Raw genomic sequence first — 10,464 nt, forward strand, 5'->3', positions numbered from 1 at the left:
CATCGTGATGAGGCGATGTAATTATTTCTGTAGTCGGCGTAGGGAGGGAAATGATTGCGTCTGCGCACTACATTTAAAATGCGTCAAATTGTCCGCATCGGAGTCCTAGACGAAAAAAGTTAAGAGACGGTGCCGAATAATAACCAGTTGCAGCTCCAGACTCTCGCGAGGATGGACCCTGCAGGACACACCATGTCCGACCATCACTCTTCGTTGAACATCACTTGCATTGATTGCATCGGACAGAAATCCATTGCATTTAGTCAAGAGACGACTCGTCCCATCCAGTTCGACCATCCGTTAATAGCTTCCCCAGTGCTATTCATCTTGCGCTGTTTAGCAATCGCATTAGGATTGCCGATCCATTTGTTAGTGGCCGTTGTCATTTTACGAACTCGACAACTTTACAATCCACGAAACGCGTTTTGGTTGGGCAGCATAGCGTGCCATTGTGCCAGTTTAATAATGGGCGCTTACGAATATTGGGCAGTGGTTGCGTTAACACGACCCACTGGATGGGTATGTCGGATATACAGCCTACTCGTTGGCTATCCATACACCATTTTATTAGTGAGCCTTTTATTGGCTACGGCTGACCGTTGGTTTGCCATTAGCAGCCCCATCAAACACCGGCGGTACGTTACTGTGTCTGCCGTGGCCGTTTGTCTCGTCACGGCTTGGATCCTCGTTTTCTTCTTCATCACCAGCCCCTATTGGTTAGGAAAAATAAAACTGTTGGCCTGTTCTGTCAATGCAGATATCATCAAATGGGTGACACTTACCCATTTCATCATAATCATTTTTATTATTATGGCTCAAGTGGCTGTTTTTGTCCGTACTCGTCACTGCTTGCGATTCAAAGCGCATCACCCATCGATGAAACAACCACCAGTTGATTTCTTGTACTCGTCCATTACTTCTTCGACATCGACGACGCTCAAACGGGAAGAATATTTCGTACATTTGCCAAACAAGACGATATGCCGTCTGGAATTGGAAGCTTCGGTGACTCTGTTTTGCGGTGTGGCTACACTCTGTGTCTGCGCCCTTCCGTTGGCCTTGGTCTTTGTCACTTTGATTGTCTGTAAAATCGGAATCGATCGACTGCAATGCAACGAAGCAACAATTGTGGCTTTAATCCCGTACGCCAGAGAACTGCTTCTATTGCATTCGGTGGGCAGTCCTGTACTGTACATTCTCAGAAGTCGTGAATTTTCAAAGGCTTTTCGACGTACGCTTCCACGATGTTTCTTTTTTCTTCGAGACCAAAGACGGAGGGAGCGATGTGCAAGTCCCATGGAGCTAAGGCAATTTTAAACTTGTGTTTCGTTGCTGTCACGTTCGCACACATCCTTTGCAAATTGAGAAACTTCGTACTGTCTGCAAGTCACGTCCTTTATTGGATTTATCCTAGAAGATAAACAGTTGAGTAGGTGAATTTTAAAGTTGGGAGTCATGAAAAAGAAACACGAGCACTTACTGTCAAGGCTATCAATACGTGATGAAGCGTATCAGCGCGTGTGTCACATTAAATTACCTTGAGTGGACTTGTTGGATGAAAATTGGATCAAAACCAGCAAAAGGCTCAGTAGAGGATGTCGTTTTGTTTTCGAAAACATTATAGATTTAATATTGAGACAATGGGATGGGTGTGACGTGGGGGTTCTTGCTACGATCAACAAACTTTCAGCTGCCTTGCAGAGGATTTCTGGGCGTTCCAACTTCTTCATCTTTTCTCATCGTCATGTGCTAAAGAATAAATTTTAATCATTTGTCCATTTGCTTTAGATGTATAAACTTGAAAGAGCATGTAGCTTATGGCAAAGATGTCCTGTAGGATTAATATGAAACATAGAGGGGAGTAGAAACAAAAGCTTGTGGATTTGCTCGTATCCAAGTTACGTCCTTTTGACCGATGTTATCTTATGTTCTTGTATTTGCTGACAACCATTAAATTTTAACGAGGCACGTTCGTCCTTTTTGTTCGTGAGTGCTTTTGGCTAAAAACAGAAGACGCGCGATCCCATTCCTCGAAAATCCCACAAAATCCTGTGTGTACCATCCCTTGACTCATTCTACTTTTGAGCTCCTGTATACCAACAATCAAATGTAATGCTGACATCGGCGTATCAACATACAAAGAAAATTCCTCCTTCTCCTATGTAAACATCTGATATTTTTGTACAAAAATCTCAATAGCCAGTTCTTGTCTGATTCCATAATATTGCAAAATGAGCTTTGGCTTTAGTTTAGATGAAAACATGGGAGATAAAAAGAGATATTACCTTGTATTGGCGGGCGAATAGAGCGTGAGTAGCAGCTTAATCAACACGTGGGCGACTGAACACAGATGAAAATCGTCTTCCACGAAACACACATCACACAAAGTACGTCTGTAGCTTATTGGGCGTATGCTTAGTGGTTTGGAACAGATTTTCTCACAGCTGCACGATCCATTTGATTCCATACCACTGGAAATCTAGAAACTTGGTTGCATCAAGGTGAAGGGATAAACGCATTCGACTGTGTCATGCAATGTTACCCATTTTCTCTACTTTGCCACATGTTGCCAAGTGGGGGAAAAAAATGAAGGTCGTACATTTTTGTTTACTTTCAAAGTGTTTTCCCAATTTTTAAAATTGAATCTATTTGAATAATTTATGCCGCCAAAATTCATTATTCAAGTCTCATGCAATTGTAAATAATTTTAGTATTGATCACTTTTTTTGGAAATTCGGCGACATAAGCGTCGGCAATGCAACATGGGATCAATTCGTCTTCTTGTCTAATCCTCGACGTTGCAGCATCCCGACGAAGCTGAATATTTTATTGTAAGCAACCGTTCTTTAATGGGAGTATTGCGTTTGAGGTCTGAATGCCTGGTTTATAGTGGTACGATAAACGTTGGCCTGTCACTCTAAGTTTAATTACTTGCCTGGAGAACGTGAAACAGAAACCGTCTACCAAACATGCGGTTTCCTGGTTGACCCAGGCAGAGATGGAATCTATACGTAGTGGATTCCAAACAATACGGTCGGTTCTATACGTTAAGTGGGCTTAGAAACATATATCTGGAAAAGAAACATGTTGCTCTTACCTGTCATAAGCTTGTTGTCTGTCAACCGGACGCGTCCCGTAACAACTGGTTGTCAGAGTATCGGGCAATCTTGCGTACGTTATTAATCCTTGGTTGCAGCTTTCATAGCCGGACCGCATGATACGTAAACATTGATCGCTTTATTTCCTTTACACATCATTTGATGAAATCCCAATACGCATCTTGAATTCCACCGTTTACCACGTGGTATTGGAGACGGTGACGTCATGGACTAGCAGACAACAATCCAGACTAGTGACATCTTGTTATAGATTTGTTCAATCATTTAATTACCTTATTTCCAAGTCGTGCTCATCGTAATAAGACACAAAGTATTCAGACTCTGCTGTCAGCGGTCCATATAAAATAAGGTAATATGGAAGAAGTTGAACGCGCGAAAGAGGCGGCCGCCCAGCCACCTCCTGCCACAACCATTTTTGGCAAAATTATCGATGGCTCCATCCCGGCTAAAATCATTTATCGCGACGATAAATGTTTAGCTTTTCACGACGTCAATCCTCAAGCTCCAGTCCATTTCCTCGTCATCCCCATCAAGCCCATCACCATGCTGGAAACAGCAGAGGCTGTCGACCAAGAGGTTATTTGAAAAGTTGTTGTGCATGTTTCTGCTCAATCATGCTGTTTTCGTTGCACAATAGCTTCTAGGACATCTGATGCTAGTTGCCAAGAAAGTGGCTGCGGATTTGAACCTGCAAAGAGGATACAGGCTGGGTATTATTATTTTCTGAAATTTATATTTGATGTTGCACATTAATGTCAACTTCTCTAATTTTAGTGATCAACAATGGAGAAGAAGGCTGCCAGTCTGTTTTCCATCTTCACATTCACGTACTGGGAGGTAGGCAGTTGGGATGGCCTCCTGGCTAAACAAATTTTGATCACTTCATTGAGTTGTCTGTACCATTGCCAGATATCTCAAATAAATCTATTGTAACTGCACCGTAGCAACATATCCTGTCTATTGCGCTTGCATAATTTTACATTCAAGTTGATGTTTAACCCAACCACAACCATCTCTAAATGGTAACGAGAAAACAACATGTATCAAGCACAAGGGCTTGTGTTTATGATAATTTTCTGTGTCTTGTTTCTCACAATCCTCAAGAAAAGGTGACCATGGAAATGTGGGGTCACAAGACGATAGTCAAAAACATTTCAATGGCCTTGGCTTTCGAGTGGTCCTTGAATATCGCAATTTACGTTCGATAAGTGCTTCAAGAGCTGCGTGTATAATTCAGAAACATTTCACTATCGCATATTAAAGAAACGAAAGAAATGAATAGAAACAAGGAGTTGTATCAGAGAATATAAACTATGGGGCTATTTACTTATAAAAAGATGGGTCAAAAAACACATATTGATTGTAATATTTTTGTCTATAGCTTCTCTTTTTCTCAAATGTTGTCAAGGCTAAACATATATCAGGAAAAAGAAGTACACGGTACCATAAAAGGACGCTTAAAAATGCCTGAAGACCTGAGAGACGGTTATCGGCCGGCCATTAAATGAAAAAAAAAAAGAAACATTCAAAATAGAATAATAATGCCAAAAACAATCGATTTCACTGTCATAATTTAGATAATGTAAAAAAAAAAGAATTAAGTGTTTTAATTTCTTTTAAAACAAATTGTTTTCATCGTCTTCGTCGTCCAGTTAAAAGCCGTGGAGGTGGATCGACTTGAGTTCCTGGCCGGCTGAGCCACAGTCGTGTTGGCACGTACTGGCATCCCATGTAAAGCGATTTCAGCTCGTAGCTGGAATAGGGCGGAACGGCGTCGCACGGCGCCCCGAACAGATTGTATTTCAATGTTCCATTAGAGTTGTCCTCGTATCGACTTGTAGAAAATCGAATGACATCTAAAGAATCCTGTGGATTAAAAAAAGAAATGAAGCGAAAGCGAGACAAAATCAAAGTGGCGCCATTCAAACCTTGAACGCTTGCGAGAGACAAGAATGGCCGTGATGATAATTAGCCCAATGGTGTGTGAATTCGCCGACCATCGACAGCTGCTGCGATTGGCCGCTGGTGAACATCAAAACATTGGCATGACGTTTGGATCGTTTCAAACTGTCGGCCAATAAACCCGAATAATTTTGATCCACTAAAACGACCACCTGGCGGGCCAAGCAATCTTGAATGTCTCGCAGAAATTCTCGAATCGTGTACACTTTCGTTTCATCATACTGCGCCATAAATAGAATTTAATCATTTAATCATTTTAAAAAATTATAATTTAAATACCTCTCCGTTATTATCGGCATCCCACAAGAGGGAAGCACCATCCGATCGTGTGGGACTGGACAGGTAAATGACGAACGAATCGGCGCAGTGCGGAGTGGTGCACACCGTGCGGATGTGATTGCGTAATCCGATTTTCAACGAGGCCGGATACATGGCCGGTCGTTCGCTGGCATCGTGATGATCGTGATGTCGATGCGGATTCACTGGTTTGACATCAGCCGTTTTTTGATTGGGCAACACTTTCGGAGAGAAAAATGAAAACGGATCGGATGCAATCGGATCGGCTGCTTTGCTGGGCTGTTGTTCGGCTCCTGATGCTCCTTTTTTGGCTCTGGCGCCGTTGGCGAAAAAGATTTTGACGCTCTGCTTGTCGAACCCGTTGTGACGCAACATGCGGTACACGGACATGAGCCGGCCGAGTTCTCTTTCCCCACTCCATTGCCAATTCCATCCGCCAGAGAGGAGGACCGCCTGATCGCACGTTTCAAACAGACGACATCTGGTCTTGACCACGTCTTGCGTACTGTCGCATCGCTTGTGATTCGTACTCAAAGGATCGCAAATCAATTCGGATGTTTCGTTCCACGAGCGGAGTTGAGGGCACGGCGCCAATCCTTTGACTTGATTGGTGCACACCAAACGTTGCTCGCTTTGCAAAGGCGCTTTATTTTGCAAATGGACCAGCGGCAAGAAATCAACGTCGCAACGGTGCGGATGACGCCAATTAGTCGTCGGTGCAGCAGCATTAGTCGCCCGTCTCACCATCATCCGGTTGGCGCATCGGTTCTTGAAAATTCGGTTCATGCATTCATCGCCATCTGTTGAGTGAAATCGATAACACGTATTAAAAATGACACCGAGATATCTTTTAAAGAGTTAAAAGACATACCTAATGGAATGCCACCGGCGGCGATGCAATTGACGTCCGAAGTGTTGTAATCGACGACAAAGACGTAGAGAGTGTGGCCAAAGGCGAGATGAGGTGTCGGGTCGAGGACGATCCAGGCGTCGTGAGCGCCTGTTTTGGTCAGGGCGCCGTCAGGTAAGACGGCGTCCAATTTATGATTCCATTTCTGCTGCTGTTTATCGACGGTGGCCACGTACAGGTTCATATTGCTGGCCACAGGCCGGCTATTGGCTATGGTACTTTGCTGTTCTTCTTCTTTCTCTTCGTGTTGGTCCTCTGTTGGTCGGGAACACATGGCATCTGTTGAATTGCAATTGAATTGAAGAGTCTGGCCGCGAACGATTCGCAGTGCCGCGTCCACCCATCGTGTCAACACCGAAGCATCGGGAATCGGAGCGGCCGGTCCCGTGTTCACCACTGGGCTCATTCGTTGCAATTCTCGATTGACCAATTCCAAAGGCGAATAGGTGATGGGTTGGCCAACGGTTTGCACATCGTCATCAGACGGTTGACACCACGTACCAATTTCCTTGTCGTATAGAACTTCCCATTCTGAATTGTCTTGTTCGCTTTGTTGTTGTTGTGAACGATGAAGACTAGACAAATTGTCGGTAATCAACGCACTGTTATTGTTGTTTGACACACTGTTGTTGCTATTAATGACATTGTTTTTGGTTTCAGATGGAACCGGAGTGGACGACACACCAATCAAATGCGAATAAACGTAAAAGAGAACGACGGCGCACTTCATTTCCAATCTTTTCGTGGTTCAAATTTTGAAAAACAAATCACTTTATAGAACAGAACACGCGAATGGCACTAGAATCGACGACGGGACATGATTCACTTTTTTCTTTTATATTATTTTTTGAAATAAAAAAATTGGTTGTCGATGCGCGAAGCACTGGCAGCGTTTTGGGTGGCAAACTGGCAAACTGAGCCACTTTTATACGAGGACGTTGCTATAAAAGACACACACACTAGGTGGGGGAGGGTCTCTTTTTCTTGAACAAACAAAAAGAAAGGAAGAATGAAAAAAGAAAATAACCAACGTGTGGTGATGATCGCATGTAACTGCGCGCCGAGAAGCCCCAAAAAGGTGCCGACTCTCTTTCTGCCCTTTCATTAAGACACGCCCCGTTCCGCCTGCTTTACCCCCCCCCTCTCCACCTACCACCTATGCACAATACACCACCATCTCTCCGAATTGATACAATTGTTTTCTTTTTTTTTCATGAAAAAAAAACCGAAACGAAAACGATTCAATGAGGAATTATACACATAAAAAAGATTTTTCCTTTGAGCAACAAGAAAAAAAAATCTTATTTCCCCTCCCATATGTGTATGTACACTCTTTAGGTAAAGTATACATAAAAGACACAAAAAGTGTCGGCGGTGCGGCATAGATCAAAGGAAGCCGCCGTCAAAGGCGCGGCATGCTGTCTACTGACTCCCAGCGTTCTCCGACGCGCTTTCTCAAAGGAGCCGCTTGTCAGCTCATCGCTACACCGACCTTTGTGCCACTCATCGCCGCCGCCGCCGCCGCGCACCCAAAGGCATATCGCCTCGCCCAGTAAGCCCACCACCTTTTTATCCTCTCCTTCATTTTTTGTCTTCTTTTCAAAACCGCGCATCAAATGTACGTACAGATATGCAAGCCGTTGATTCCCATCAAACTTATTATGAAATGCCATGTTTGTTTGTTGCGCTTTTACAACACGTCACGAAAACAAAACATGGAAATTGAATATGTTTACTGGCGAAATCGCTCGATGGATCGCGTTCCCGACATAACGGAAATCATTTTCTTTTTTTTTTTATTATCAAACAAGTTTTCGGCCATCTACGTCAATGGCCTCTGGCTTTTTGTCAAGCTTAGGTTAAACTCTAAACCAATAATAATCCTTTAACAAAAAAGAGTTTCTCATGTGGAACAACTTTGAAAGTAAGGATTTTCGTTCAAATTGATTAAAAGCGCAACGAATACGTGTAGAAATATAGAAAATCATTTTCGTTTTGTCAGGAAGCGTCCGCCACGCCATCTCGGGACCAGGCACGCAATAGACTTAACTGTAATGTTTTTTTTTCTTCTTTTGAAGTATGTTGAAGTAAAAAATAAGCTGTTTTTTGACATTTCTACGTTTTATCCGAATTCAGAATATCAAGAATGTCTTTGTATGCTAGACTTTCTTTAAATTTCTCACAATCTACCAACATGACATGGTCCTCATGACGAAGAGCACCTAGATCCTATCTACAATATAAGGTAAAGGGGTCCAACCTGCAAATTCACCATTGGAGTACACTGAATGTGTTGGTTTATCTCAGCCAGGAGGCCAACCCATCTGTCTGCCACCCAAAATATGCACGTGCAGATGGTAAACTGATTGGGAACCTTCTTCTCCATTGTTGATCACTAGCAAAGGAAATATTTAAGATACATGCCTGTTGACACTGTTAGGAAAGTCAATTTTATTTACCTAATCTGTAGCCCTTCTCCAATTTCAGATCGGCTGCCACTTTTTTAGCAACCAGTAATAGATGACCCAAAAGCTGTTAATAATAAATGAGGTTAAATTGCAATAGTGATAAAAGGACAATTAGTATCTACACACCCCCTGATCTTCAGCTTCAGCCTTTTCCAGCATTGTGATTGGTTTTATGGGGATAACAAGAAAGTGAACTGGTGCTTGCGGGGTGATGTCGTGGAATGCCAGGCACATGTCATCCCTGTAGATGATTTTAGCAGGGATGGAGCCATCAATGATCTTGCTGAATATTGTGGGTTCTGAAACTTTTTTATTGGCTGCCTGTTTTGCTAAATCTACTTCGTTGTGGGAAAAGCGAAGACTAGGATTCTGAACTGCGCATCGGACCTGAATGAAGTATTCGAGTTGGCATAATCAGGGAGAGTAAATTTAATTATTGCTCCTGCATTACCAGTGATAAATGTTGCCATTTTGAGCCGACTTCAAAACGTGACTTCGAGAACTCCAGTGAACGAAAAAACGCGCGAAACATTTTTAGTTGTTGATTACAGCGCGATGTCTGCTACCGTTTAATTGTTTGCCAGATTTCAAGAGCCAGCCCATGACAAAAATAGAACTCAACGAGCTAGTTGCTGATACTCTTCACCAAATATAACTTAATTGTTCTTAGTGTCTTTGTAAATTTTATTATCATATTTATATGTTCATTAGAAAACGGCTTGGCAGGGATTTTTCTGCATGTCTGACACGGGAAGCAGACGAAATATCAGTGGGAAAACATTGTATTCCATCTCTTTGGATTCGGCTTTTATAAACGCGTGATATAATGTTTACTCTCAAACATGTATTTGTTACAAACTGCCGTTTCTTATCCACAAGAAGCAGTGCGTTGCCTAAAAGTTTACATAAAACTGAATCGCCGGAAAGAGTAGTGGAAAAAACCCAGAAATTGCGTAATAACCAAATAGGCTTTACCGAAGACGGCGGCCAAAGGTTTCACGGTTTCACATACTATCCAAGGTTGTTAATTGTGTACCGTTTAAGTAAAAACAAAAAACTGTTACATAATGGTTTCACCATTTTTAGGCTCCCTGGGCAGCAAGATCCTCCTTATGAGCCATCAAAGGTGCTGATGGTCGAGCGAATACGAGATTTGAAGCACAGGCCATACTGGGAAAAGGATGTTCTTACCAAACTTGGTTTGCCGATGACAGTTAAAGTGTGGACTTAAAATAGTATTGATTATCTTGTAGGATTCAACAATCTGTTTGTTTCAATAGAGTTCGCAAGCTGTTATTGTTGCCAACACACCTTCAATGTGTGCCCAACTCTGGAAGGTTAAGCATTTGATCAGAGTCACCCCAATTACTTTTCCCCAGGTATTGGTATCAAATTTCGATTGCCTTTTCACCTTGTAATCACTTTGTGCATTTTCAGGGTCTACCTGAAGATGGTGATGCAGCAGGAGCCCGTTTGCAGGACAATGGAGAGCTAGTGTTTATCCCCAAATTAAAGAGTGATGCATTGATAGCGGCCACACAGTCCAAACCAGAAGATAGACGTGATTACCTTGACACGGACACAGTCAAGAAACATTTACGCCTCAAGTGGCTGATGCCATATTGATTTCGATATGAAAGTAATACAATCACGTTGGTAGTTATATTTTAGTCGAATATTTTCAGTATATTGAAAATGGATACAAACA

General features: G+C 42.5%; 5 protein-coding genes across 5 annotated transcripts; 3 read left to right on the forward strand and 2 right to left on the reverse strand.

The window, feature by feature from the left end:
• Positions 1-171: 171 nt before the first annotated feature.
• Positions 172-1,317, forward strand: LOC130689542 (adenosine receptor A2b-like). Its single transcript, XM_057512479.2, has one exon. It carries the CDS (start codon positions 172-174, stop codon positions 1,315-1,317), a length of 1,146 nt encoding a protein of 381 aa, XP_057368462.2.
• A 2,056-nt stretch (positions 1,318-3,373) lies between these two features.
• LOC130690432 (adenosine 5'-monophosphoramidase HINT1-like) lies at positions 3,374-4,054 on the forward strand. The gene is made up of 3 exons (XM_057513450.2): positions 3,374-3,695; positions 3,757-3,829; positions 3,894-4,054. Exons 1-3 carry the CDS (start codon positions 3,474-3,476, stop codon positions 3,983-3,985), a joined length of 387 nt encoding a protein of 128 aa, XP_057369433.1. The 5' UTR covers positions 3,374-3,473; the 3' UTR covers positions 3,986-4,054.
• Positions 4,055-4,426: 372 nt separating this feature from the next.
• LOC130690390 (uncharacterized) lies at positions 4,427-7,390 on the reverse strand. Its single transcript, XM_057513401.2, has 4 exons — positions 6,250-7,390; positions 5,361-6,178; positions 5,048-5,302; positions 4,427-4,985 (listed from the first exon to the last, which is right to left on the reverse strand). Exons 1-4 carry the CDS (start codon positions 7,016-7,018, stop codon positions 4,752-4,754), a joined length of 2,076 nt encoding a protein of 691 aa, XP_057369384.1. The 5' UTR covers positions 7,019-7,390; the 3' UTR covers positions 4,427-4,751.
• A 1,040-nt stretch (positions 7,391-8,430) lies between these two features.
• On the reverse strand, positions 8,431-9,288 carry LOC130690427 (adenosine 5'-monophosphoramidase HINT1-like). Its single transcript, XM_057513445.2, has 4 exons — positions 9,208-9,288; positions 8,883-9,143; positions 8,748-8,820; positions 8,431-8,683 (listed from the first exon to the last, which is right to left on the reverse strand). Exons 1-4 carry the CDS (start codon positions 9,286-9,288, stop codon positions 8,592-8,594), a joined length of 507 nt encoding a protein of 168 aa, XP_057369428.1. The 3' UTR covers positions 8,431-8,591.
• Positions 9,289-9,503: 215 nt separating this feature from the next.
• On the forward strand, positions 9,504-10,421 carry LOC130690425 (uncharacterized). Its single transcript, XM_057513443.2, has 4 exons — positions 9,504-9,776; positions 9,843-9,975; positions 10,037-10,135; positions 10,194-10,421. Exons 1-4 carry the CDS (start codon positions 9,583-9,585, stop codon positions 10,380-10,382), a joined length of 615 nt encoding a protein of 204 aa, XP_057369426.1. The 5' UTR covers positions 9,504-9,582; the 3' UTR covers positions 10,383-10,421.
• The last annotated feature ends 43 nt before the right edge of the window (positions 10,422-10,464 follow it).

The sequence above is a fragment of the Daphnia carinata genome, chromosome 6 (assembly GCF_022539665.2).
Source record: "Daphnia carinata strain CSIRO-1 chromosome 6, CSIRO_AGI_Dcar_HiC_V3, whole genome shotgun sequence".
In the NCBI taxonomy this organism is placed as follows: domain Eukaryota; kingdom Metazoa; phylum Arthropoda; class Branchiopoda; order Diplostraca; family Daphniidae; genus Daphnia; species Daphnia carinata.

Coding starts and splice junctions, on each gene's coding strand:
- LOC130689542 (XM_057512479.2), top strand. CDS start 172: ATGGACCCTGCAGGACACACCATGTCCGACCATCACTCTTCGTTGAAC.
- LOC130690432 (XM_057513450.2), top strand. CDS start 3,474: ATGGAAGAAGTTGAACGCGCGAAAGAGGCGGCCGCCCAGCCACCTCCT. Junction 3,696..3,756: donor CAGAGGCTGTCGACCAAGAG/GTTATTTGAAAA, acceptor GTTGCACAATAG/CTTCTAGGACATCTGATGCT. Junction 3,830..3,893: donor GCAAAGAGGATACAGGCTGG/GTATTATTATTT, acceptor CTCTAATTTTAG/TGATCAACAATGGAGAAGAA.
- LOC130690390 (XM_057513401.2), bottom strand. CDS start 7,018: ATGAAGTGCGCCGTCGTTCTCTTTTACGTTTATTCGCATTTGATTGGT. Junction 5,303..5,360: donor ATGCCGATAATAACGGAGAG/GTATTTAAATTA, acceptor TTTATGGCGCAG/TATGATGAAACGAAAGTGTA. Junction 4,986..5,047: donor GTCTCTCGCAAGCGTTCAAG/GTTTGAATGGCG, acceptor TTTAATCCACAG/GATTCTTTAGATGTCATTCG.
- LOC130690427 (XM_057513445.2), bottom strand. CDS start 9,288: ATGTTTCGCGCGTTTTTTCGTTCACTGGAGTTCTCGAAGTCACGTTTT. Junction 9,144..9,207: donor AATGGCAACATTTATCACTG/GTAATGCAGGAG, acceptor TACTTCATTCAG/GTCCGATGCGCAGTTCAGAA. Junction 8,821..8,882: donor CTGAAGCTGAAGATCAGGGG/GTGTGTAGATAC, acceptor TATTATTAACAG/CTTTTGGGTCATCTATTACT.
- LOC130690425 (XM_057513443.2), top strand. CDS start 9,583: ATGTTTACTCTCAAACATGTATTTGTTACAAACTGCCGTTTCTTATCC. Junction 9,777..9,842: donor GGTTTCACATACTATCCAAG/GTTGTTAATTGT, acceptor CACCATTTTTAG/GCTCCCTGGGCAGCAAGATC. Junction 9,976..10,036: donor GTTTGCCGATGACAGTTAAA/GTGTGGACTTAA, acceptor TTGTTTCAATAG/AGTTCGCAAGCTGTTATTGT.